A 27,710-nucleotide genomic window follows, 5' to 3' on the forward strand; every position below is an offset into this window, starting at 1 on the left:
TGTCCACAGTTCAATCATTCTGATTTGGGATTGAACCAACGTTTGCGTCCGAGTTGAACTTCGATGTTCGTATCGTAATGAACACTCTGCATCCTCATTGGGGTATCTATGTAGCCTCGCGTTTCGCCAGTCTAGGAAAGATTCAATGAGGACACATATCAACGAATAAGGGCATTGCTGCCGAGGCGGACGAGGCAGGGTCAGGGTCCTATTGGCCCATTTCAGATGAAAAGGGCCGAGCTTCAGCTGCTTTATCGTCTGTCACAGGGGTCCTGTAATGTAACTGGTTTCACATCAACAAGTGAAACCAGTTACACCCTTCATGTCAATCGCGAATCTCATTCGCACTACCAAGGCATGTCACTTCTCCGGGTTCCTTCAATATCCAAATGATACACCTTATAAACCGAGTTCCCACCTTTCTTAGACCACTTCCCACCTTTCTATAACCTCCATACGTAGTTTCGTTCACCACCGAGGTCGTTAACAACGTATGTTGTTAACTTTGTCAATTTGTTATCAATCGGCTAACTCACTCCTCACTCACCGTTCTACAATGTCTACACATACCTAGTTTCAATTTCCATCAAGGTCAGTGACATCCCCTTTTCAGTTCTTTCACTTCTATCGTTAAAACATCTTCGGAAGTCCAAACGTTTACGTTTTTCAAACGTTTGACACTTTCAAATATTAACTTGATTGCTTCTTTTTGTGCGACTTACTTTCTCCAAAGTGCATCATTTATCCCTACGCCGCATTGTCCAATTTCCTTACTAGATCTGTCCATCGAGCTTATCCCCTGCAACCGGTGTCTCCAGAAAAAAACCTCCCATACTCCCTTCAACCCTCCTCGATTCACCCAAGTACGTAAGTGAAAATTTTACATACCCCTGTATTATTGTCTCTGGACATGGCCTTTTCCTGGTTGCTGGTGTACTGGGGAAGAGATAGTGGTTGGAGATATCTGGGAGTGGTTTCCTAATGAGGGACAAAACACACCCGAAGTCTCCGACGCAAACCTCTTCTCCATTCCATGGGCACAAGAGCAGGTCTCCATCTGATATGCCCATTTTTTCACATCTCACATGTACTATTGCATTTCCTGTTTGCTTTTTAGTTCGCTACGACCATGAGCAAGAAACGTTCCTCAAGCAGCCGCAAGAACAGCAAACGCCAAAGCAATGCACGAAATCGCCCGCGCCCTAATCCAGGCCCTCCCAATCATTTGAATCGAGACGCGAGACGATCAAGCGATTTCGAATCTCTTCGCAAAGAAGTCACCGAAGCCTACGGGTTACCCAGTGATTGTCGAATGTATTTCTTGAAGAAATACAGTATGGGTAATCTCCCACAAACGCCTCGCTTACGAATTTCACACCACAACAGTGTCATCTTGGACGCCGATACTTGGAAGGTGCTTCAAGTAATTCGATTTACTCCTTTTTCTGCTATGGATGACGACCATATGAAATCGATGAAATTCACCATCAAAATGGTCTACAAACATACACTGGCTAGATCAACGGTCAAAATCAATCATGCAATGAAGGGGGTAGAAAACCCAGGCGAAATGTATTCCGCAGGCTTCAGGGGTGCCTCAGACAAAGGGCGCACGATGGGTAAGCCAACCATTGGATATCTCGCAACATCACAATCCACATACTTACCAATTAACTATATTGGTGTGCCTCATAGGGGTAACTGCACTCAGTGCAAAGACAGGTCGAAGTAAGCAAGCTATCCTCGAGGACGAATTGAGGATGGACGACATGGCCATCATAAATGACACTCTGGCTGAGTGGATGTCTACTTTATGCATGCGCGCTTTTCAATCAAACCGAGACCTGGCTTTAGAATTCTCCATTCCATCTTTCTCCGATAAAGCTTGGTGTGATTCTCCGAATGCAAATGTAATTGCGTCCAACATCGTGGTCACCCAAGACGGTTTCCACAATAATCCTCATCCCGACTTCGATGCAAGCCCATATGCTTATGGGCTATTTGCCCGTATAAGTCGCGAAACTGGCGAGCTTCACTGGGTTGACCTTTCGGATTACTTAGGTGATATTGTGGGTTGTTATTTCATTTTGGATCAATATCACGTTGAACTATGTCTGGATGCATGTGACGGCGTTGTTGAGAGTTGTTGGGCAAGTGATGAACTCCATCACACTTCCGCCTCAACAACTTACGACGAGGGCTGGCAGTCTATCAAACCGAAGGATTCACCCATCACCCGATTCGGTTGCTCATTGCAGATCAATGCCGCTCTCCTTGGACGAATCGATGGTTTACTGAAATTGAAGGTTGGTAAAACCGATGATGAATGGGCAATCTACAAACGAAAAGTGGTGAAGTGTTATGAGCAAGAAATTGTTAATAAGTTATCAAAGGTTCCCATCAAGCCTGTTAAACTTCCCAAAAGTAAGAAATCCAAGAAGAATGCCATGTGATAGATGTTACATTTTATACTGGTTTCCTTCCTATTCTTCTCTACATTCATCATTGATTGTTTTTACATTAGATAGTAGTTTCCGTACCTGTTTTGTTTGATTTAATGTCACCTTTTCAACTGGCCGACTTCAAATGGCTTATTGGTTTCATGTCATCCATTTCACTTTCATGATTACAACATATGATACCAAATTGTTTTTGTTTGATTCCATGTCTTTTCTTCAACTGGAATCAATCAAATACTTGATTGATTTCCAAAATATAAATGTCATATTACGATATGGGTGGCTAAGTATCACATGGATACTTAGATATTTTTAATGTCAAATATATACATGATTATATTTCAGATGAATGTTTGATCACATATACGAGATTTTCTTTCACCCATATGTATTTTGTTTCACATTTGGGTGAAAGCATTTCACCTATGGGTGAAAGTAATTCACATTTGGGTATGACATAGTAAGGTTTTCTTGATCCACAACTACATGCAGTAGACACACGTGGTCAAATTATCATGGGCAAAGTTAGTTAGGCATAATATTCTTATACACCAAAATTGGCTTTCATCTGAAAGGGTTGCACCAAATATTCTGCTTCAATTCAAGTCACTGTAGTGGCATGGTCACATCAGACCTTATAAAATAAACAAAAATGCCAAATATCACTATATTTGATTGAACAAATATAGTAATATTTGTTCAATCTATGTGCCAATTATTATGATACATTTCAATTCACAGTAATGGAAGGTTCACATTTTATGTTATAAAAGCAAACCTGGTACATTTGACCAACAATATGCTGCAATTGAAACCATATAACTATCAATATATGCCTCTATTTGATGGTACATTTGACCAATATGCTGCAATTAGAACCATATAACTAGTGTTTTAACCAGGGTGACGGATATTCAATAGACCACAAGTTGGTTTGTTGGGATTTTATAACATTCCTTACATGTATGTTTGGCAATAGACATCCATCCTGGTGAAGTTGTTTGTTGTAATAATGTTTTACTAGGTGGTTGGGTCATCCATCACTGAAAAGCAACCATATGTTGTGTTAGTTGTAACATATTCAGGGACCACTGACGACATTGAGCTTTCTAATATCAAGTACAATGTTATTAGAGGTATCTAAATGTTAAGGTTGGTATCAGGGGTTTGACAAGGTTGTGAGGTATTTGCATAGATCTTCCTCTTCATATAACTAGATTGTCGGATGAGGAACAGTACGGGCTCATCGCCACCTCATCTGAAGTACAAGTGTTATCTGTGAAATGTATCCTTAACTGTCACTCGTTGTACATGTCCTGAATCATAACACTAAAGCACCATGTAATTAGAACATTTAACTTGGAATTAAGCACCAGCCATCAATCAAGTAGTCACTTGGGAATATAATTACTCATAAGTTAATTAAAAGAATCAACATCTGAGTAATTATATTCCCAATTATAACAATTGACATATGACAATCAACATCTGAGTCATTATATTCCCAATTATAACAATTGAAATATGACAATCAACATCTGAGTCATTATATTCCCAATTATAACAATTGAAATATGACAATCAACATCTGAGTCATTCTATTCCCAATTATAACAATTGAAATATGACAATCAACATCTGAGTCATTCTATTCCCAATTATAACAATTAACATATGACAATTAACATATGAGTGATTATATTCCCAAGTGACTACTTGCTTGATGTCTGGTGATCACTGTGGTTAGTCACCACAAGTGACTGACCATTACCCACAATCATTTGGCCTCACCATTATCTAAAGCACCATGTAATTAGAACATTTAACTTGTAATCAAGCACCAGCCATCAATCAAGTAGTCACTTGGGAATATAATTACTCATAAGTTAATTAAAAGAATCAACATCTGAGTAATTATATTCCCAATTATGGAATATAATTACTCATAAGTTAATTAAAAGAATCAACATCTGAGTAATTATATTCCCAATTATGGAATATAATTACTCATAAGTTAATTAAAAGAATCAACATCTGAGTAATTATATTCCCAATTATAACAATTAACATATGACAATTAACATATGAGTCATTATGTTCCCATGTCTGGTGATCACTGGGGTTAGTCACCACAAGTGACTGACCATTACCCACAATCATTTGGCCTCACTATTGGTCATACAATCAAAAATGTTTCCATTGTATGAACAATGGTGAACCCAAAAATGCCTCACCATTGGACATACAATGAACAATGGTGAACCCAAAAATCACCTTTGATTCTATGAATCAACTTCTTTTTGGTCCTATAATGCAACATATAAACTGCCTTGCAAAGCTTAGCTTATAATCACATTGCTCAAGTTCAATGTGATTAGCACAATAAAGTACCATGTCATCAGAACAATTACATGGGGTGAGTCACCACCAGTCCAGTGACTTACCATTATAATAACTCATAAGGTATTTAGAATAATTCCTTATGAGTGATTATATTCCCAAGTGACTACTTGCTTGAAGACTTGTGCTCTAAGTGAGTGACAGGTGGTAATCAACAATTTACGTTGTAAATTGCTCAAGTACAATGTGATTAGAACAACAAAGGGTCCTATAATGCAACATATAAAGTGCCTTGCAAAGTTAGAATAATTACTTATGAGTGATTATATTCCCAAGTGACTACTTGCTTGAACACTTGTGCTCACTGGAATTAGTCACCCCCAGTGTTACTACATTCAATAAGTGAGTGACTGGTGGTAATCTACAAATTCCCTTGTAATTTGCTCAAGTACAATGTGATTAGAACAACAAAGGGTCCTATAATGCAACATATAAAGTGCCTTGCAAAGTTAGAATAATTACTTATGAGTGATTATATTCCCAAGTGACTACTTGCTTGAACACTTGTGCTCCCTGGAATTAGTCACCACCAGTGTTACTACATTCAATAAGTGAGTGACTGGTGGTAATCTACAAATTGCCTTGTAATTTGCTCAAGTACAATGTGATTAGAACAATAAAGGGTCCTATAATGTAACATATAAACTGCCATTTACTTGCAATGTTTAGCTTACAAGTAAATTGCTCAAGTACAGTGTGATTAGAACAATAAAGGACCATGTAATTAGAACAATTACATGGGGCACCTGTGGCGCCTACACCAAGCGACTACGTAGTCGATGGTGAAGTGACGCGCACCATCGACCTCGAGTCGGACCTAAAGCCCAGAGCACATATGATACACTGAGCCACTGATTTGTCAAATTGAAAGAACTCAGATGGAACTTTTTTTGAGTGTAGATGCTATTTCTATGCATGTCTCATCAAAGAAGAAATTTATTTTTTAATCTTATTCATGGTGTTATTGACACAAGGTGTTGCCAGAGCCCTCTGGGTGACTCCAGAGCGCTCTGATAGGGCTCCCACAGCAGTGCGGAGAGCTTCAAACCATCATAGAGCAGCTTCACAGCATATGAAATGTGCTTCACAGCAGTGCGGAGAGCTTCAAACCATCATAGAGCAGCTTCACAGCATATGAAATGTGCTTCACAGCAGTGCGGAAAGCCTCAAACCATCATAGAGCTGCTTCACAGCATATACAAGGTGCTTCACAGCAGTGCGGAAAGCCTCAAACCATCATAGAGCTGCTTCACAGCATATAACAGGTGCTTCACAGCAGTGCACAGAGCTTCAAAAAATTATAGAGCTGCTTCACAGCATATACAAGGTGCTTCACAGCAGTGCGGAAAGCTTCAAACCATCATAGAGCTGCTTCACAGCATATAACAGGTGCTTCACAGCAGTGCACAGAGCTTCAAAAGTTTATAGAGCTGCTTCACAGCATATACAAGGTGCTTCACAGCAGGGCGGAAAGCTTCAAACCATCATAGAGCTGCTTCACAGCATATAACAGGTGCTTCACAGCAGTGCACAGAGCTTCAAAAAATTATAGAGCTGCTTCACAGCATATACAAGGTGCTTCACAGCAGTGCGGAAAGCTTCAAACCATCATAGAGCTGCTTCACAGCATATACAAGGTGCTTCACAGCAGTGCGGAAAGCTTCAAACCATCATAGAGCCGCTTCACAGCATATAACAGGTGCTTCACAGCAGTGCACAGAGCTTCAAAAAATTTCAGAGCAGCTTCACAGCATATAAAAGGTGCTTCACAGCAGTGCGGAAGGCCTCAAACCATCATAGAGCTGCTTCACAGCATATAAAAGGTGCTTCACAGCAAATAAAAGGCACTTCACAGCAGATCAGTGCAAACAGCTTCAACACACTGCACACCAGCTTGCGGAAACATTCAAAACAGTGGAGAACAGCTTCACATCAGAGCACGTGGGCTTCACAGCAGTTCAAAAATCTTGTAACCACCATAGACCAGCTTCACAGCAAGAAATGTGGCTTCACAGCAGTGAGCAAACATTCAAAACAGTGCAGAACAGCTTCACATCAGAGCACGTGGGCTTCACAGCAGTTCAAAAATCTTGTAAGCACTACAGACCAGCTTCAAAGATTGTTTTGTATTGCACGTGATTACATCTCACTGAGGAAACCCAGATTTTACCTTCCTTTAGGAAACAAACACAAGCCAAGAATCTAAAACCTCATTGAATTGACATATGTGAATACAATTATATTATACTCAATGATCTAATCCCAATTCAAGATAAAAGCAAGCAAAAATGACATCCAATACCAAAAGTACCAAAGACATCATGAATCCTACAATCACGTTCAGTTGAAATTTTCTGACTGGTGTTGCTTTTTCTTTCTCTTTTTGTCTTGAATAGTTTGATCACCATTAGCCAAAGCCTTGAGCTTACGCTTAAGATTATTCTTTACCTGTGACCCTGTGTGAAGTTCCTTTGTTTGATTAATCTGAGTGGCTTGATCATGAGATGAAACATTGGTAATTTGTGTATTTGTAGGCTGACTATCGTTGTTGATATTGTTGTCGTGGATTTGACAGTCTAAGTCAGCGTCAGAGTCAACTCTTTGAAAAGCTCTGCGAGCCCGAATTACTTTTAAGATAGATTCCCGAGTTTGCTCATGATCACTTCTGACATTTCTTCCTGAATTGTCTAAATTGTTGTGACAGGATGAGGTATGTACATTCAATCTTTGAGACTGAGTGAGGACCTGATGGTTTCGGTGCTTTTTTGGACGTTGAGGATTGATTGATACTGTGAAATCGCTTTCTGACTCGTCTCCAGAGGATGAATTCAATCTTTGCGGCTGAGTGACAACCTTACGGTTTTGGCGCTTTTTTGGACGTGGAGGGTTGACAGAATCGAAATCTGGAATCATTTCAATGACAAATCGTTCATTTTCAATGTCGTCAAGCCAGCGCTTCACACTCGAATCTCTTGCATCTCGATGGCCTATTTCGAGTTCGGCTTTAGATAGGAGACTTCCAGGTTTTTGTAAGATCTGTATTGGCCACCCCTTTTCCAAGATCTCGGCTTCTGGATGGGCCTTCTTTGGAAAGATCTTGTCCTTGCCCGACAACAGATTGCCTAAGATTGAGAATATTAACAATCAGCTCAATTTCAGTTATAATTCAAGTTAAAATTTCCACCAGAAAATCTCAGATTCACAGCGGTGTGATACACTTTCAAATAATGTAGATAGGCTTCACAGCGGTGGCTAAATCATAAAGACAATGTAGAAAAAAACAAAGACACTAATTATTAAGGAAGTCTTACCAACTAGGGCATTGAGTTCCTTCCCTAAGCGACTCTTTCGTTCATCACTTGGTTGTTGCATCTTGCCACTTTCAACAATCTTTGCCGCAGATATTCCATGAACGTATGATCGTAGTGTACTCGGGACCTGGGCATCGTTCAAAGCCCACTGTGCAAAGAGTGTGTTGTTTGAGTATACTTGCGACCACCCTTCAATACTCCCACAGCTGACCGCCGCTAAGTAGTAGGTAATTTGATATTGTTGACAGACTACCACAAACTGAGTGAGAAGCAGTGAAATGTAAGCCCCTGAAGGTTATATGAGGTTTCATATCACAAAGAGACACACTTACTGTGTGATGTGCCTTCTTTAATTCCGACAAGGACCGTTGTTGAAGAGTGGCTATTGACTTTGAAGTGTCTGGTTTTCCACGAGATAATTGAAGTTTTTCAACATCAACAAGGTCGTCAAATAAAGGTTGATATTTGAGGCGCTCGTCTTCCGTCAGTTTGTGAACCGCAGGTGCAACTGATGTTGCATCTTGGCCCAATTCAGCTCCATCTTCATTTTCAAGTGGTACATCCAAAAGATCGGGGAGATTTGACAATGATAAAAAGAGGGGATCTTTAAAGACGTCCCTTTGGTCCACGGTGAAACCATTCCAGATATCAGAAAGCTTTGTATTGTAAGCACTCCAAGCTTTTTTATCATCACGAGAAGGCACTAAATCCAGGCAAGGTTTTGAGAATGGAAAAATTGCTTTCATCAGTATGGCATGATTGGAAATTTGATGGTTTGATCAAGGTTTTTACAATGAACTTACTTTGTTCAGCCAGTGCAAGTGGGCAAAATGATTTAAAACGCATCCAGGGATTTGCTTTTCCCTTCTTTGGGCCCTCACCACTAATGTAAATCAAGAAAGAAGACCATAGAACACACAAATGTATGTGAGAAACAATCAAAGACATCCAAAAAAAGAAGTAATAGGAGGGAGAAGTTACTTACACAATGTTCCAAACAACTACTTCGGGCACTCCACCCATCAAAGCAGCCATCAACATGCGCTTCTCATATTCTAAACGAATGGTCTTCACTAGAGATTTGACATCCTTTGGTGCCTTACTTGACCGCGAACCCTGCTTTGCAATGTTTTCCCGAAGCTCATCCACTGTCCAATCGTCCAAAAAATCCTCGTAATTATCCATCTCAAATCCAGGAAATTGAGAACGGAATATGGTTTTCTTGGTGGAAGCATTTTGATTGTTCTGTGCTGATCTATCTCTGACTCTATTTTGGTCCAAAATCTGTTGTTGCGCAAGAGGTTGGATTATAGAGTGATCTGATTTGAGTGAATAAGCATCATCTTGCTCTTCATCATATTCATCCTCAGTATCAAAGTCGTCATCAGACTGGGGGTGTTGAGATTGAGGCTTTTGAGATTTCTTAGAAGTTGCTTTGATTGTCTTGGGAGTAGCTTTAAGTTTCTTAGAGGTTGCTTTAGATTTCCTAGAGGTTGCTTTAGATTTCGTAGCAGTTGCTTTAGTAGATTGTTGCTTGGCTTTTGAGTTATGTTGAGTTTCCTTGGTAGAGGATGGATTTTGATTTGACCCTCGTGTCGAATGGGGATTTGAGCGTGTGAAAGGCATTGATGCAGAAATGTGATGTTGTGGATGTGGATGGAGAATTGTGGTTCTGTAGTTTCTTTTCTTGTCAGAGGATCCTGAGGAGCATAGCCTTAATGTAAGCTTGATCATTTGGTAACACCTACACGTGGCCAGGAACTGACCCGGCCATGTGTACATATGGTTCAGCAATTGACGCGGCCATGTATATATATATGTATATATATATATATATATATACATGTGTGTGTATAGCAGCTTCACAGCAGCAAACATTGGCCTCACAGCAGTTTCAAAAATCTCAAACAGTGTAGAGTGACTACACATTGGAACATGTGGGCTTCACAGCAGCCCAACAAGCTTGTAAGTACCAGACTAGCTTCCCAGCAGAAATTTGAGGCTTCACAGCAGTGCAAAAAGCTTTAAAACAATGCATACCATCTTCACAGCAGGAAACACAGGCTTCACAGCAGTTTGGAAATATGTAAAACAGTGGAGACCAGCTTCACATCAGAGCGTGAGGGCTTCACAGCATGTCAAATATCTTGTGAGCACTACAGACCAGCTTCACAGCAGGCAGTGGGCTTCACAGCAGGTCAACAAGCTCCTAAGCACCCTAGAACAGCTTCACAGCAGTTTGGAAATATGTAAAACAGTTGAGACCAGCTTCACATCAGAGCATGAGGGCTTCACAGCATGTCAAAAATCGTGTGAGCACTACAGACCAGCTTCACAGCAGGCAGTGGGCTTCACAGCAGTGCGAAAATATCTAAAACAGTGGAAGACCAGCTTCACAGCAGGATTTGTGGAGTTCACAGCAGTGCGAAAAGCTTTGAAACACTACATAACCATTTCACAGATTGTTCTGTATTGCATGTGATTACATGTCACTCAGGAATCACAGATTTTACCTTCCTTTCTTCTTCCCCGAGTCTGCACAGCTTTCATACTTCACATGCTTCATCACATCATTCATCAGCTTCACATCAAATCACCACCTCTCTAAATCAAATCAATATCTTCACATCTGTCTTCACAGCAAGAATGCCTCCCCGACGGTCTAAACGCAAAGCTCTACCTTGCTCCAAGAAAACGAATCATTCTACATCCACACCCAATACTACCGAACCGATTGAATTCCAAATAACCAGCCCTATTGGATCGATTAACCATTGTCCTCCTTCACAGGATGATCAACCTCTCCTTACAGTCAAACCTCAAGACAGCAATCCAATCGAATCTCAAATCACCAATCCTATTGTTTCGATCAGTGATGGTCCTCCTCCTACCGATGAAGAACTTCTAGCCACAGTTCCTCCAACCAATAATCAACCTCTAGTTACAGCCAACCCTCACGAAGACAATGCTCCTGATGAAGATGCTGATGAAGAAGGTCCTAATGATGATCATCAAGATGATCAACCTCAAATTATGTATTACACTTTGCCAACACCACCACCAGGTGTTTTTCAAGACAAAAATAAGTTAATAGATCATATCAACTCAAATTCATTGCAACATGGTTACAAGATCTCGATTCTAGGTCAGACTCGACAGGTACAGATTGATTTCAAGTGTTCCAAAGGAAAAACCCGTCAGCCATGGAGCAAGGGTACCTGTCCTTTCAAACTAGTGGCGAAACAACCGACCAAGAAAGATCTCTGGACACTCACTGTTGTGGAACCTCGACATGATCATCCAGCTAGCACTCTTGAACTGAAAATACGATCAAAGCCTAACTTTAAATCAGAAGAATTTGTAGAAGATGAAGAGGAAGTGGCTTACCTTAATTTTGTTTCTGAATGGTCTGAAGATTTATCGTGGTCTGGAAATTCATTTTCACTTCCTTTGAACCTCAGTACACACCTTAAAGAAGAATACACAGGCTTATTCCGGCGAATGAGAAAATTAGATGATGTTACTCAGGATTACCTCCTTCAAGCTTTTAAAAAGGCTTTGTCAACTACTGAATTGATTGTCAAGAACAAAAAAAAACGCAAGAGGAATTCAGCCGATCAAACATTCAACAAACCAGTCAAAGTTCCTCATATTGATATTGAATCACTTGCTAAGACGAACAATCTAACCACCGAGTTGAAGAACATACCTGGTGCTGACACCTCGACAAAAGCTGCTGATTTTCCTGGTATCAATCTTAATGATGAAAATGAACATCAAACACTTGCTGAAATGAATAATCTAACCAACAAGTTTCTCACCATACCTGGCTCTGAAGCGTTGAACAAAGCCAACAGTGAATCTCCTTCGGGTCATCTCACACCAACAACTAAAGCCGAATACAATCAAATGTTTTCAGGAAGTGGTGGAAATCTGAATACCACTCAATATGAATCTCAGCCGGATGTAGATCTAAATAAATCAATGAAATCATGTGACTCTCCAATGCCTGATATCACAATGCTCTTGGATCGACAACTCAGCAAATCAAAGACGATTGATCCCTCTCTCCTAGCTCAATCTTCAGTCAAGCAATCGACTTTCAATGCTTCCCAATATGAAAAAAATGAAGATCTGACCCCTCAAGTTGAGATAACACATACAATCCAACATAAACTGAAACAAACTGAAGAAAACAAAGACGAACAGACCATCAGTGAAACTCCAGGATCCGATTCCTTTCCCAAAGATGATTCAAACACTCTTCAAAATCACCTTACTCGATGTCCATCTTCAAAAAATGCACTGCGCTCGAATACTAATGGTGTAAATCACTTGGTTTGTTCAAGATCAGCTTCACCCCCTACCTCAGGACTTTCATCTCCTGAAACTTCAGTATGCAAAAATATTATTATGTCATTGACACCAAAAGTTCGCTTTTTTCATTTCTCTTCACTTCACCAAATCAAACTAACCATCATTTCTCTTTGGTAACTTTAGAAAGGACGGACTGACAAAGATGTATCTATTGTAACCAAACAGAAAGAAGATAACAACCTTGCACACCATTCCTCTTCTCTCTCTGACAAACCACTCAATCGATCTTCCTTGGCTAACACTAGCAGGAAAATTCTGCGTTCCAATGTTTCTCAAGGGCTTAAAAACCCAAAGATCACCAAAGTATCCACCTTATCACTCAGATCCTCTTCTCGTCTTCACCAAGAAGAAGAGACGACTCAAAAAAATCGATTGGTTCCTTCAACAAGAAGACTTACAAGGGCCACGTCTGGCTCAAATCGACCAGCAGAAGCACCACACAGTTTGCCAAGTGCATCTTGCATCTCACACAAAGCTAAGCCGATTTGTGAATCTGTCACCATTCAGCCTGTTACTTCGAGAATTGTTGATGTCAAGAATGATAAAGATTTGAATGTACGTTCTTGTTTCTCTGTCACCTTACATATCATTCATTATACTAAATGCAAGTATTGCTTTAGTCTTCTGGTTCATCATCATCAGAGCTTTCATCAGCTTCGGACGAATCTGATGAGGAATCAGATTCAGAAATACCCGATGATGATTCAACATCAGAAAAATCCGAAGATGTTGCAGACACAGGAAATTTCGATACAGTACACCATGTACGCATGTTGTCATGCCAATTCTTTTTTATGCTTGCTAACGCTCTGCCTACCTACCTCATTCCAGGCTTTCAAATACATTAAAGATATCCCTTCATATCTATATCCTTTCCTAATCAAGCCAACAGATGTTCAACGGAATGGCTTATGTTCATTCTCATCGATTGCAGTCTCCATGGGGCGCTCAAAAAGAGATTCTATAAAAGTACGAGATGAGTTGAAACAAGAACTTTTAGCAAGATATCCTTGGTATGAAAAGAATATGCCGGATTTCTCCATTGGTTACAATGTTGAAAAAATTCTCACCATCCTCAACAATCCTGAAGACCAAGCCGAAAAAGAATTGTGGCTACCAATGTTGGCTTGCCTACCTCTCATTGCCAATACCTACAAGCAGCCAGTAATCTATTATAGCTCCCCCGATTCTTACTCAAGGTTTTCTTTTCCATTCTTCAGCCCACCTCCAAAGCTAGTCAAACCAATTGTTGTATGCTTTGTCAACAAGGATCACTACATCTCACTCACACTAGATTTCACAAAGGAAGTTCCTATACCGGTCCTATGTCCTGAGTGGAAAACATTGCATGAGACCTCTGCTAATCTATGGAATGGTATGTACGACTTTAATTATTCAGTTTTCAAAGAAATCAAATCAAAAAGGGACGAAGAGAAAAGGGAAGAAGAGGTTAAGATAGCTTCTCAAGATAATTTCAAACCTAAAAAACCCCCAACATTCATAGATTGATTAACATATTTGTGTATTTATGATGAGTATTGTGAAGAATTCTCAGTTTTTGGTTTCTTTAATTTTTTTGATGACTTCAGAATTCTCAGTTTTTGGTTTATTTTATTTTTTTGATGACTTCACATCTGAAATGTTTCGAATTATGTGAAGTATAATTTTTGTGGGTAATATTTTTTCATGATTCATTGTGGTCTGAGTACAGATTCAACAATATGTGTATTTCAAAGTTCAATGTGAAGTCAAAATTATATATGTAATCTCCAAGTTCCAGGCCTTCCTCTTGAATCATCATTGTATGATGAAAGATCGATAATGTGCAAATCCAAGTTGGTTGTGAAGTTGAAAATAAATGAAGGAGCCCCCCACAAATCTCGAATTGTTGTGAAGGTAGCTGTGAAGGACATACCTCATTGTGGGTCACCTTCACATCAAAGACTTTTCTACTTCACATCACAGCCTATTATACTTCACATCAAAAAAAATTCTACTTCACATCAAAGAATGTTCTACTTCACATCAAATAATATTCTACTTCACATCAAAGAATATTTGTAGTCTCTACTTCACATCCATCATGAAGATTATTGTTGTGATGTGAACCTGTCAAGTTAAGAAGTTTCTACTTCACATCAAGAATTGTATGTGAAGTAGAAACTAGAAGTTAACACAAATCTTGAATTGTTGTGAAGGTAGCTGTGAAGGACATACCTCATTGTGGGTCACCTTCACATCAAAGACTTTTCTACTTCACATCACAGCTTATTATACTTCACATCAAAAAATATTCTACTTCACATCCAAGAATGTTCTACTTCACATCAAATAATATTCTACTTCACATCCAAGAATATTTGTAGTCTCTACTTCACATCCATCATGAAGATTATTGTTGTGATGTGAACCTGTCAAGTTAAGAAGTTTCTACTTCACATCAAGAATTGTATGTGAAGTAGAAACTTTCAAGTTAAGAAGCCAAAACGTCACATTGGGAAATATATGTCAAGTAAGAAACTTCTGAACCTTAAAGCTTCACATCGAAGAAGGAGAAACTTCACAGGAATCCAATTGAAGAAGTGAATGCATAACACATATCAACATTGATGAGTAGAAAAAAAAACATGACCCACACAAAAAAAGGAAACAAAAAAATTATCAAAGATGAAAAAACTCGGTTAAAAATTATCTTCCCAAATTCCCAACTTGATGGCAAGTGCCTTCATTTTTGCATGGGCCTGAACACCATAACCATGTAGCTGTGTATCTCGATAAACATTCCATTGTTTTTCATTCATGCCATCTCGTAATGCATACACCTTTGCAATCCTTTGAACCAGGGACAAAGAGATCTGGCATGAGCAAGCAAATCGTGTCACTTCTGCATCAGCAGGTGCTACTCTTTGATTGTTTGCATCGTAAGTTTTGGATGGACTGGTGTGATGGTTAACCTGTGTATTCCATATGAGTTCAAGCACCCCGTCAGATGAGTCTAGGTCTACTTCCAGGTTGTAATCATCCAATACAAATCGAGCACCAATGACATTACCCCTAGGCACTGTTGACCCTTTTTCATAAAGTTCACCAGTTGCACGATCAATGAGGCAAAAGAATCCAAAAGCATAGTCGGTAGCATCGTGGTCTTTATGCTTTTTGTTGGTAAATTCGTCACAGGTCATTGTTATATTGGACGAGAAGACTTGGGAATTTGGTGAAACATAGAAAGATTGATTCGCCCAAGATGGAGCATCAGTTATCAAAGCTAAGGTACTATTTGATTGAAAGGCATTATATGAGAGTCCAGAAAATCGTTCGGCAATGAAGTTTTCTATTTCAGGCAAATTTCCCTGGCGTTTGAGATCAGCCTCCATCTTGGCATAATCAGCAGCTGTTTCTTCATTCCAAGTGTAGGTACCTGTTATCATAAACATGTTAGTTAGCCTACATCAGTATATAAAACAAGATATTTTTGGAGAACTATGATCACCTGCTGCTACTCCTTTCTCATATCCAGGTCTCAAGCCAAATGCATACATGGTTCCATGCTTGCGAATCCTACGCTTCTCTTTATAACTTGCACCATTAATATTAATAATTCCACGCGCCTTAGCATGCTGATAGATTGTACTAATAGAATGATTGTACGACTCAAAAAGGTCCTCATTAACTTCGTCTCTCTCAACAAATCTTGCCACCAGTAGCAATTCAGATGTATCAGCATCAAGGCATACAACTGTCCCATATCGGACTGTGAAGCGAGCTCTTTTTAACCAGCGGCCTTTCTTGAAAAATAAAAATTTTGTATCTGAGGGTAGGCCATACTGTTCGATCAATTCTGCTTTACTTGCAGCTCGTGCATTGATTAAAGGGCGAGCTCTTTCTGGATCCTGCATGTTTTTATTGATCGTATGATTCGCTCTGGCCTTACGGGTACTTGGTGATTTGTATTTATGACCCATTTGACGAATTGAAAGGGAATTGGTGTGATTGATTGAAGATTAAGTCGAGAACAGGAGAACATTCCAAAGTGAAAATGACCCAAAGAACTGTCGAAGAAGAAGTTGAGAATGATCCGGATGATGTGCAATTAAGAAGTATAGAAGACCTATCAGGAAGTTTAATCGGATCCAGAATGATCCAAATGACCTAATTAGCTATTGATCAAGGTTGAAGTTGTGATTCATTTGAATATGAAGTTAAGAAACATACGATTCAATTAAGAGGTTCAGAATTTCTTGAAGAGCGATTAAGTTGTTGAGAAGAATTCGATTTGCGTTTCAGAGTAATCAAGTCGATGAGAGCGATTTGAATTACGTTAGAGTGCTTTGAATCGAACAATTTGGGGAGCGATATGTTCGAGGTTAAGATTAATCTGGTAGATACGAAGGCCTCTTGAATATGAAGTAGAGAAGGATGTAAAGTAATTAATGGTAAGAGCAATGATGTGAAGAGCGATTAAGATCTTGAGACTGATTTGAAGGGCGATTGAGGCTTTTAGAACCATTCAAAGAGCAATTAAGAAGTTGAGATCAATCCAAAGACCAAATAAAGAGTTCTGAAGAATTCAACAAATTCGCTCCCCTCTAGCTTCTGTGTTATGCGTCGCGATGAACTCAATCTCCGAAGCATGCAGGGGTTTGAAAGTGTTAATCTAATGGTTTATCAGGTTCTATCCACCAAAGACCTTCAAAGACGACTTGCCATTTGAAATTTTCAAACTTTCACATGTTTATCCCAAAATTTCACATGTTCATGCTAGACTTGTATACATATGTCACATGTTGGCAACCAAGATCAAATGGGCGGTCAAATGATGTGATGTGATGTGAATTATATATCAAGAATAATTACTCCTAAATATGTCACATGATGGGAACCATATTCAAATGGGTGGTGAATTGATCTGATTTGATATGTAGTTGATTAATGTCTTCACATGAAGAGTCCTATTTGAATTACTCAAAATGGCATGTGTCATTGAGATGCACAAAGAGTTATGATATAATGAGAATAATTCCTTCTAATGAACACCCTTTTTGATGTATACAAGAACACCACATTACCACAGATTTTATATATCATGAGCATGTCATCTAATTCCATTGTCATAACATGATTCAAACCTACAAATATGTGTTTTTTCTAGAATGGAATGTGTTCTAATTGCATCAGAATTCATAATTTCCTTCATAGTCAAAAAAGACCAGTGATTCACAAAGACAGCCTTTGTGTTTGATTTATTCAATGTGCCAATCAAAATGGACTAAGTAATACAAATCAGATTGAATTCATTCCAAAGATACCCATATTTTTATCTAGGTGACCTTCTAGTAAACAAAATCAAAAAAGTCTCATAAATATATAATATCAAATGTGTTTCCAAAGTTGTGTGCCTTCTACTTATGGTGATAGATCAAATTGAATCCCAGAGTACCAATAGGATACTTGAGGGATATGACCGTAACCAATAATACAACCAAAGATCTTCCCTGTTGTCTTGACTAACAGGTTCAGGTGTTCTTCAGACTTCTATTTAGTTAAGAATAGAAGAGAATCTGAGGTTCACAAGTATCTAAGTCTTGAAGCAATAAAATCTTTTCAGATTTTATTGCTTCAGGGTGAAATTATTGAAGACACATCTTACTATAGCGTACATGGCAAGAAACTAAACTGGGTTTCATACTGATGCATCAGATGCATGCACTTATTTTGATTTTCCACTATGTTTGCCTCATTATAATTCCTCAAGTGACTCAGTCAAACACAAGGATCAATCACCAAGCTTCAATTATTGAACCAATTAGAAGGTGAACCATCTACCTGAACTTCAAGATTGAATATAGGGTCTTGCCCATCACCACCCCCACTGACATGGAAACTAATTTTCCCAACTGTAGTATCACCTTATCAAGAACCTGCATGGAAAATACCTACTAGAAGGCTTTCCAACAGAGGAAACATCAATATCTTATGCCATGAAATCTACTTTCCGTTCCCTTCAATTAACATCATCACATATCCTATTCAGGATACAAAGCCTTCTCAGACATACAAAACATTGAATTCTTAGTTATCTGATGATTCAGAAACAAGTATAAAGTTGAAAGACTTTTGTATACAGCAGTCAAGTTGATAAAACACATCTATCCAACTGTCAAGGGTAATATATCAGGAAAAGAAGAATGAAAATATGAAGTGAGACAACAAAGAAGTTTGAAGACAGCCAAGTTGCACTTACGAGCAAGAATGATGACCAAATAATCATCTACCTCAAATATATTGTGAATTATAAAGAGAACATAATCAGCACGCCTCATTCACAAGAAGGAACTCAAGCAGAGACCATTAAGATAGGTTGTTGATGATTCAAATCAATAGAAGTTAAAAAATGTTGTATGTCCATACGAGTTTAATAAGATTAAGTTGAGAGACTTGCTACATTTCTTACCTTCCACCTTGATTTGGAATGCTCTGCTGATTTTGTTATCTTACACTGTGATTCTTACACCATGAGGTGTTCTATTATGATTGACCCTGTTTCTGGAATTGGACTCAGAAAAGATGGAAAAGATCAATGATTTACAGAGGGTTTTTGGAAAAGAAGTGATATGGAAGTGAATATATGAAACCTCAACCACCTGGATGCTTTTCCTTTCCAAGGTTGCTTACTCTTCTTCTGGCAAAATCAATCTAACTTTCACTTCAAACTTTTGGATTTTGTCTTGAAGTAACCTTTGACAAAACAGACATAAATTTAAACAAGAATTTCACTTTGATGATGTTTTCTGATCAAACATCAAACATGAAAGATGTGTTGGACTACGTGTTTGAGATGTTTCATAAATTCTCACCATTGAGTGTGAGCAAGCAACATATGCAAGTATTGCAACATGTATAGCTTTGGAGAATACAAATATACGAGACATTGTAAGATGATATGTGACTGCTTAACATATTGAATGGTTCAGTATCCATTACTACTACTACAAAGCAGATTTGTTACTGACAAGGACTAAATGTTGTGCCTGGTCATAACTATTCTACATGAATCTATTCGTTCTTCCTCAAAAGTAAGTAAAAGATATCTCACCTATGTCCATTTTAGACACTTGGACTGGCCTGTACTTACAGTGCTCCAACCTTATCTATTCAAGAGTGTCACATCAATCATTATTGGATTGGTGTGCCTATGTTGACGGTTGACCGGCGAAGTCCATTTAGAGTGACCAATCAATCACTGATTTAATGATTGGCACTAGCAATAGAGTATTCACCGACACTAGTTTTTGTATGGACAATTCACCAGAAATCTCCTTGATGAAGTCATTCATTATGAGGTCATTTCATTTGTAATACTTTCATCAATTACCAACCAGGGAAAACATGATTGAGATCATTTGAATAATAATCATAACCAGTTGATTCGTATAAACTACAGATTTATATCATAACAACTAGTCTTTTCATGCAATGGCTTTATTTGGAGAAGAAGTCAAGCCAGCCAAGAAACGAGCCCGACGTGATAACCCAGCAGGCGAAGGAAGCGCAAGCCAGAGATGGAACCAACTGCAGACTCGCAAAGCTGAAGCAGCTCAGGCCCGGCTTGGCTCTCTGAAGACTGAACATCAGCCTGTTCAGGATCAAATTTCCTCTGAACCACCTCTGCAGCATCATGATCTCGATAGTAATGAAGATGACGATGGTGACAATGGTGATGAAGTTATTGCACCACAGGTGTATGAAGAGCTCCATCTGGTTGAAGAGGCAAACCCAGCCTCTGGAGAAGGAGATAATCTGACAGTGATACCGGCCAACCGATCTGACTACTATCGAGGTGTAACTTACCAAGAGCGAACACTTTGTGAAGAAGCTGACTGGCAGGATGTCATTCCACAAATCTTTAGGGTGTTCATACCTTGTGCTCAGAAGACTCGACAATGGGGCGACCAGAATTTATGGAATTTTGACTGGAATTCTCAGTGCAGATGTGCTGGTTGGCAGAAGTCTGAGGTTGAAGTGGATGCTATAGATATCTTAAGTGAGTGTATCCTGACTCAGCTCAGACAATTGTCATCCTTGATTTGAAGTGTATATCAATGTTTGTTCATAGGCCGTCAGAAGATCAAACTTCAGACCTGTCGATGCATTCCTGATGTAGTGCGGCTAGTTATGAAAGGCTACATGGGTGGTTCAGCAGATCGGCCACGGACTGCATTCTCGATCCGTTTACTACGCTTTAATCACATACTGTGGAAGCATTGCACAGCTCGTCTTGCTCCCTTTGTTGAGGGGCTAAATGAGTTCCTTGATGCCTCAAATGCTCTTTTTTTGGTACCAGGTACTGATAATGTAAGTATTTCTCTCATCTCAAAATTGTTATCTATACTAAAACTTCTTTTTGGCAGGGTAGACTCGCGACTGGCGAAAGAACTTCTCAGCAGCTGTTGATGCGTATCGGGAGATGATTCGGCTTGAGGAAGAGATGGTTACGAAAGCTTTGCATTTAACACCAATTGATCAGCTTGCATCAAACTGCCCACCTTGCTTTGGACCGGTTGTTCCAGGAAAGCGAGCAGAAGAGCCCAACTATATCATATGCTTAGATGGTAATTTCCAGCACAGGCGACACATGGCTGCAAGTGCTTCTTGGCGAGGTGAGAGCGGACTTTTACCCTCTCTTTTCATTTCACCAGAGCTTGTGAAGGTGTGGGAGTCGCAATTGGGGCAACGAGGGCGTAACAATCGTCAACAGAAACCTGAAGTCATTGTAAGACAATTGAAACTTCTATGCATATAAATATATGTTTATTGACATTTTTCTATTGTTGCCTCAGGACCCATGTACTAGCCAGCACACAGCAGCCAATGATGTACGCGGTAGACAGACTTGGAAGGGGTTTGATGAGACAGGTCTGATGGGTATGGCATGCCGCCATGATCATCTGCTTAAGTTAATCAATATTGTACAGACAGGCGAACGGTGTGTGGTTCAGACATCTCGTATATTTTTAGAATACTCACTTACTTCTTTACTCACAGGGGTGAATACCCTCTTGCAATGCTTGACTGGATTCTCAAGCGAACTGTCAACAATGATCAGACTTCCACCTTGTTTGGAGTACTATATGACATTGGATGTAACCTAGAGAAGAGCATCAAAAAGGTTGTACACTTTTGTTCTATCTGACCAAACGGTTCATTCACTGAAAACACATTTTCTTAATATGTAGAGAAACTTTTTTGAACGGTTTATTGATCAAATGAAGTTTGGAACAAGTGTCTTCCACTCATACGTACACCAGTGGTCATGTCAATTAAGGTACAACCCACGATTGAATGTAGATTGGGGGCTGTCAGATGGTGAAGGTCTCGAAAGGATATGGTCCGCTCTGTCATCCTTGGTTGGCCCTTCGCGGTACTGTACGAAGCTTCACAGGCTTGTTGCTTTATACCTGCGTGCAACTCATCACAATGAGGCTCGTAGATTTGCATCTGGTTTGTCAAACTTTTTTTGATTCCGAAATACACAGTACATTCTAAATGAAAGGAAATGACTTTTTGTGTAGTTAAATGGTTATTGAAACGCTTGTCAACAAGCCATCAACTATATTCTGAAAGCGACCAAAAGTTAAATCACTTGAAGACCAATCCTGCTTACTCTGACCAATATTTTGAGACCCAATGGAACAGACAGCGGGAGTCTCAGTTGCAGGTGATGGTTCACGATAATTTGCAAAGCTTGGAGGAAAAAGTGAACAAGCTGACCAGCCTGGAAGAAAGCTACCATGAGTCCGAGTTGAGCATACTTTTGATTATTTTTAATTTTTCCAAGGATCTTTGATAGTCAACCTTGATTTGGATGATATAGGGAAGAACTCGAGTTTTTGCGGGCTAAGCACAGAAGAGATAGGACTCCACTCGAAAATGATAAGATCAATAACCTACCGGTGAGATTGAGAATACTGCAGGGTGAGATTGATCAATTAGTTGAAAACCTAGGTGGAGATCATTACAGGGATATGCCGTCTGATAGTAAGTATCTTTTGCTGATGATTTGGAAGTATTACTCTGATATAAATATTAAAATATTGAATAGCTCCAAAAGGTGCCAAACTTATCCGAATCCGAGTGGCAAAGTCAACATTGTATGGTGCCAAAGTGGATTTGTTTGAAATGCAAAAGCTCAGTGATCGCAGAGAAGGTGTGTAGATAGCATGCACATTTCAATTATTTTAGTTCCATTGCTGATATTACAACCCTATGAAGGAACCCGTCTTCAACAAAAAACAAAGCGAGATTTGAGAGTCAAGCAAACGGCTTTGAAGAAGAAACACGATACATTCCACAAACTGGTTACGGAATTTAATGAAGCATTCCCATCTCCGCATCCTATTAATTGCCCTCCTTTTGACGACATCAAAGGACTTCCAGTATTTGATCCTTTCTGGGATATGGGTGACTTAACCCATCCAACGGAAGCCTGGGCTGTGGATCAAAAGACTAAAGAGGGCATTGTGGCATATCGTGATAAGATCCATGCTTTTGATGAGCTGCGTCGTGTAGGGCGTGAGTGCAGACAGTCAATAAAGTGGGCATTGGAAATGGACACAAAGATTCAGTTGCTTGAGACTAGGATAGAAGGTGAGTAGTTGATAAGCAAAGTTGTCAATTGGATGATAAAGCTCATGGTATATATGGTGTTTCAGATGAGAATCCAGATGATGATTCAAGTAAATGGATGGTAGGATTAGTGGGATCTACCAAGGCAAAACCTGCAGATCGATTGAATGAAAGTAAAAATATCTTACGTGGTATTGTTGGACATCTCCGTCAGGATTTCTCTCGCCTATGGATGTCGTGGAACTGTGGGATGCCTCAGCTCCTGGATGGTACTGCTGAATATAGTCAGATGTTGGAACCAGAAGAAGCCTTGTTGACAACAAGGTGGGCAGGATTAGTTGAGACAAGTAGGTTGATGTGGAAAGCAAATTCCCAAGCAGAGATTGTAGAGGCCACACCTATGGATGAGGGAGAATTGGCCGAGCAACATCTGGCCAACCTTGATGAATACCTTGATGAAGACAACGGTGAAGAGGATGATTTGGAAGAGGTCAACAAGAATGAAGATGTTGATTCAGATGAGGGTATTGATCTTGATTAAGGTGTTATTGATTTGTATTTGCCGCTGTGAATCTGCTCTACAATGTTTTGAAGCACCTTTTATTTGCTCTACAATTTTATGAAGCGCCTTTTATCTGCTGTGAAGCTTTCCACACTGCTGTGAAGCACCTGTTAGATGCTGTGAAGCTGCTCTATAATGGTTTGAGGCTTTTCGCACTGCTGTGAAGCATCTTTATATGCTGTGAAGGTGCTCTAGAATATTTTGAGGCTGTCCGCACTGCTGTGAATCATCTTTACATGCTGTGAAGCTGCTCTTCAATATATAACAGGTGCTGTGAAGCACCTGTTATATGCTGTGAAGCTGCTCTATAATGGTTTGAGGCTGTCCGCACTGCTGTGAAGCATCTTTACATGCTGTGAAGCTGCTCTTCAATGGTTTGGAGCTGTCCGCACTGCTGTGAAGCATCTTTACATGCTGTGAAGGTGCTCTATGATATTTTGAGGCTGTCCGCACTGCTGTGAAGCATCTTTACATGCTGTGAAGCTGCTCTTCAATCTTTTGAAGCTTTCCCCCCTGCTGTGAAGCGCCTTTTATCTGCTGTGAAGCTGCTCTATAATGGTTTGAGGCTGTCCGCACTGCTGTGAAGCATCTTTACATGCTGTGAAGCTGCTCTTCAATGGTTTGGAGCTGTCCGCACTGCTGTGAAGCATCTTTACATGCTGTGAAGGTGCTCTGATATTTTGAGGCTGTCCGCACTGCTGTGAAGCATCTTTACATGCTGTGAAGCTGCTCTTCTTGTTTTGGAGCTGTCCGCACTGCTGTGAAGCACCTTTACATGCTGTGAAGGTGCTCTATGATATTTTGAGGCTGTCCGCACTGCTGTGAAGCACCATGCTGTGAAGCTGCTCTTCAATGTTTTGGAGCTTTCTGTACTGCTGTGAAGCACCTATTATATGCTGTGAAGCTGCTCTTCAATGTTTTGGAGCTTTCCGTACTGCTGTGAGGGCCCTATCAGAGCACTCTGTGAGTCACACAGAGCGCTCTGGCAAAACCTTGTGTGACTTACAAAAAGTTCAATTTGAGTTGTTTCAAAGTCACAAGTTTGTTAGCCCAGTGCATCTTACGTGCTCTGGGCTTTACAATCGATTCAAAGTCGATGGTGTATGCCATCTTCCCTTCGACTTCGTAGTCGCTTCTTACAGGAGGCGCGAATGGCTGCATGAATTGAATTTTGACCAATGGATAAAATGGACCTAATACTGCCATCCTGCGGATTCATATCCCATGTGGACCGCGATGAAAAGAACTTCATCAACTTGGTATAAATATGTTTTGATTTACCACTTGACCCGCTGTACCAAAACGTGGTATGCACTGCATACATGCACTCGGTCATGGCATTGAGCCAACACCGGTTTTTGTGACCTTGCTTGTAACAAGCTTGAAATCCTTGATAGGTGGTCACCGGGTTACAATCGACATTGAGGGAACCTTTGGGCTGTCCCAGTTTTTTGGGTGGACCAAGCAAAGCATTTGTGGTGTCCGGTGGGCGACCATCATTCTTTTCGAGCTTGCGATTTTGAGTCTTCTTGGACCAGCCAAGTAGCTGAGCTACTTTTGCATAATTCTTGTGTCCATATTTGACTGGAACCCCGCGAAGTAGATCCTCGTGATCTCTTTGAAGGCATTTCACAAATGCATACAACTGTACAGTCAACTCTCTCTAAGTTGATGTCTCTTTAAGTGCATAATTCTTTATGTGCATAAGAATTTTTTCCGCCATTTTTGGCGGCACCAAAACCAAGTGTTAACTGCATAAAATCCCTTAACTGCATACTGCATAAGATTTTGAGCCGCCATAAGTCCATATAGGTGCATAAATTCTATGTAAAATTTGATTTCTCTCAGGTTCTGCCTGATTCTGCACGTCTCCACAATCCCACCAAACCTTCAAAGCTTCCATACTTCACACTCCAAACAATGCCCAACAAATCAACAAGAAGGTTTGGAGTTGATCCAGTCCAATATGAAACCGAGAATCCTCCACATGCTATCCGTGTAGGAAACATCCTTTACCTTTCAAATTCTGATCTTCCTCTCTCAAAAATTGAAGCCGAAAGCATGGCTACGGAAGAGTTCGAGATTGATCAACTTCAGACTGGTCTCAAATCATTGAAAGCCAGCTGCGACAAGAAAATCTCCGATCTCACTCAACGCCAAAATCGAGGTGAAACTCTTTCTGCTGAAGATGAAGAATGGCTTGATCAGAACGGAAATCTTATTACCGAGCAACTTGTGATCAATGAAATCCTCAACCTTGATGAGAACTCCAGCCAATGTCTCAGTCGCTCCCAGTTTGATGCCATCACGGTTCTTTCCGAGGGCTATGAACAACACAAGCTTGATCAGAAAGTAGAAAATCAATCAAATAAAAGAAAAAGAAACTCACCCCAGCCAAATTCGAAGCCAACAAAGCTCAAAGGTGCAAAGAAATCAAAAGGGACGTCAACCAAAATCTGCTCGGCCACGATTTCTCAGAAGCTCCAGATTCTCGACTGGTTCCATGCAAATGGAGAAAGCCAGAAGAAAACAGTTGAGCACTTTAGTTTACACTTACCCGATCTCAACTTGAAGCAACCAACACTCAGCCGATGGATTGGCTCTGAGGTCAAGATCCGCGAGACTGCTCCAGTCAACTCACAAACAGCTCTTCGAGTCCGACCAGTGAAGCATTCTGACATTGAGACAATGCTTGAACAATGGCTTGACGAGGCTTATGCTTCTGGAGTCATCATTACGGGTGAGGTAATCAAAGCTCAATGGAAGGACTTTGCTCGTAAAAAGAACCTCCCCGAAGATCAATGGCTTCGGGTGAGTGATGGATGGCTCACCCGATTCAAAACTCGACACAACATCCAGCTCTACACTAACCATGGCGAAGCTGGGTCAGTTGACATGGCGACTGTCAAAGATGAAATCAAACGGGTTCAAGATATCAATCGAGAATTTAATTATTCAGACATATACAATATGGATGAGACTGCATTGTTTTATGCGTAAGTTTTGTTTTTAACATCCTTTCTTCATATGTCCTCATCATCATTGTTTTGTTCTTTTAGCATGCCACCTGATTGAGGTCTGGCAAAGGAGGGCAAATCTGGAGTGAAAGGGGTTAAAGCTCGGATCACGATCGTAGTCACCACCAATGCTGATGGATCCGACAAACGACATCTTACTTTCATTGGTCACGCCCGTCATCCACAGCCTTTCAAGAGGAAAGGGGGTCGTGAGGCTCATAACCTTGATTATCACTGGAACTCGAAGGCTTGGATGACTAGCTCTATCTTTGCCGAGTGGATTTATGAGTGGGACCGCAATCTAGCTGTAGAGAAGAGAAACATAATCCTATGGGTCGATAACTTCTCTGGACACGTTGTTCCAGAAGGATCTCTCAAGAATATCCGACTTGAAAAGTTCAAGCCCAATCTAACCTCTCACATCCAGCCATGCGATGCTGGGATAATCCGAACATTCAAAGCTCATTATTGAAAACGGTTCATCAATCGATTGATTTGAAACTTTTCGCAAGGCATGTGTGGTGCCGAGATATACAAAATCAACATATTACAAGCCATGAAGATGGCTAAACATGCTTGGAACTCGGTTTCATCAAACACTATCAAGCACTGCTGGGCTCATACAAAAGTAATTTCCATCAATGGAAACTTTTCTATGTAAGCCTTTGATCCTTTCTTCTTTACCCAATCATATCAATGCGTTAATTCACTGAATATCGCTCGGTCTCGATCTCTTCCAAAAGCGAGGAGACTCACTCGGAGATCGAAGAAGGTTTAAGAAATTTACAAGCAATTGGCGCTCTCTCATCATCGAACACAATCTCACTAGAGAACCATTATTCAATCCATAGACGAGATTGAGATTTCACACGAGGTCTCATCAACAGAAGATATATTCAATGAATACTGTCTTAACCACAAGGAATCTGAAGCCGAAGAGAATCCATCAGAACTTGAACCC

General features: G+C 40.1%; 8 protein-coding genes across 8 annotated transcripts; 5 read left to right on the forward strand and 3 right to left on the reverse strand.

The window, feature by feature from the left end:
- Positions 1-1,129: 1,129 nt before the first annotated feature.
- Positions 1,130-2,453, forward strand: MELLADRAFT_85889 (uncharacterized protein; the record flags this gene model as incomplete). The annotated part of the gene is made up of 2 exons (XM_007409399.1): positions 1,130-1,619; positions 1,696-2,453. The coding sequence occupies 2 exons, from the start codon at positions 1,130-1,132 to the stop codon at positions 2,451-2,453; spliced, it is 1,248 nt and encodes a 415-aa protein (XP_007409461.1).
- A 4,746-nt stretch (positions 2,454-7,199) lies between these two features.
- MELLADRAFT_62733 (uncharacterized protein) lies at positions 7,200-7,772 on the reverse strand (the record flags this gene model as incomplete). Its single annotated transcript, XM_007409649.1, has 1 exon — positions 7,200-7,772. One exon carries the CDS (start codon positions 7,770-7,772, stop codon positions 7,200-7,202), a length of 573 nt encoding a protein of 190 aa, XP_007409711.1.
- Positions 7,773-8,079: 307 nt separating this feature from the next.
- MELLADRAFT_85890 (uncharacterized protein) lies at positions 8,080-9,796 on the reverse strand (the record flags this gene model as incomplete). Its single annotated transcript, XM_007409648.1, has 5 exons — positions 8,080-8,111; positions 8,171-8,429; positions 8,503-8,873; positions 8,974-9,053; positions 9,156-9,796. The coding sequence occupies 5 exons, from the start codon at positions 9,794-9,796 to the stop codon at positions 8,080-8,082; spliced, it is 1,383 nt and encodes a 460-aa protein (XP_007409710.1).
- Positions 9,797-11,203: 1,407 nt separating this feature from the next.
- Positions 11,204-13,395, forward strand: MELLADRAFT_62734 (uncharacterized protein; the record flags this gene model as incomplete). The annotated part of the gene is made up of 3 exons (XM_007409400.1): positions 11,204-12,565; positions 12,671-13,102; positions 13,168-13,395. The coding sequence occupies 3 exons, from the start codon at positions 11,204-11,206 to the stop codon at positions 13,393-13,395; spliced, it is 2,022 nt and encodes a 673-aa protein (XP_007409462.1).
- Positions 13,396-15,228: 1,833 nt separating this feature from the next.
- MELLADRAFT_85892 (uncharacterized protein) lies at positions 15,229-16,509 on the reverse strand (the record flags this gene model as incomplete). Its single annotated transcript, XM_007409647.1, has 2 exons — positions 15,229-15,965; positions 16,038-16,509. The coding sequence occupies 2 exons, from the start codon at positions 16,507-16,509 to the stop codon at positions 15,229-15,231; spliced, it is 1,209 nt and encodes a 402-aa protein (XP_007409709.1).
- A 3,511-nt stretch (positions 16,510-20,020) lies between these two features.
- Positions 20,021-21,289, forward strand: MELLADRAFT_85893 (uncharacterized protein; the record flags this gene model as incomplete). The annotated part of the gene is made up of 4 exons (XM_007409401.1): positions 20,021-20,588; positions 20,661-20,899; positions 20,961-21,204; positions 21,246-21,289. The coding sequence occupies 4 exons, from the start codon at positions 20,021-20,023 to the stop codon at positions 21,287-21,289; spliced, it is 1,095 nt and encodes a 364-aa protein (XP_007409463.1).
- Positions 21,290-23,288: 1,999 nt separating this feature from the next.
- On the forward strand, positions 23,289-23,711 carry MELLADRAFT_62736 (uncharacterized protein; the record flags this gene model as incomplete). Its single annotated transcript, XM_007409402.1, has 1 exon — positions 23,289-23,711. The coding sequence occupies one exon, from the start codon at positions 23,289-23,291 to the stop codon at positions 23,709-23,711; it is 423 nt and encodes a 140-aa protein (XP_007409464.1).
- Positions 23,712-27,263: 3,552 nt separating this feature from the next.
- MELLADRAFT_85894 (uncharacterized protein) lies at positions 27,264-27,610 on the forward strand (the record flags this gene model as incomplete). Its single annotated transcript, XM_007409403.1, has 2 exons — positions 27,264-27,406; positions 27,493-27,610. The coding sequence occupies 2 exons, from the start codon at positions 27,264-27,266 to the stop codon at positions 27,608-27,610; spliced, it is 261 nt and encodes an 86-aa protein (XP_007409465.1).
- Between the last annotated feature and the right edge of the window lie 100 nt (positions 27,611-27,710).

This window comes from Melampsora larici-populina (assembly GCF_000204055.1).
Source record: "Melampsora larici-populina 98AG31 unplaced genomic scaffold MELLAscaffold_16, whole genome shotgun sequence".
Lineage (NCBI taxonomy): Eukaryota > Fungi > Basidiomycota > Pucciniomycetes > Pucciniales > Melampsoraceae > Melampsora > Melampsora laricis-populina.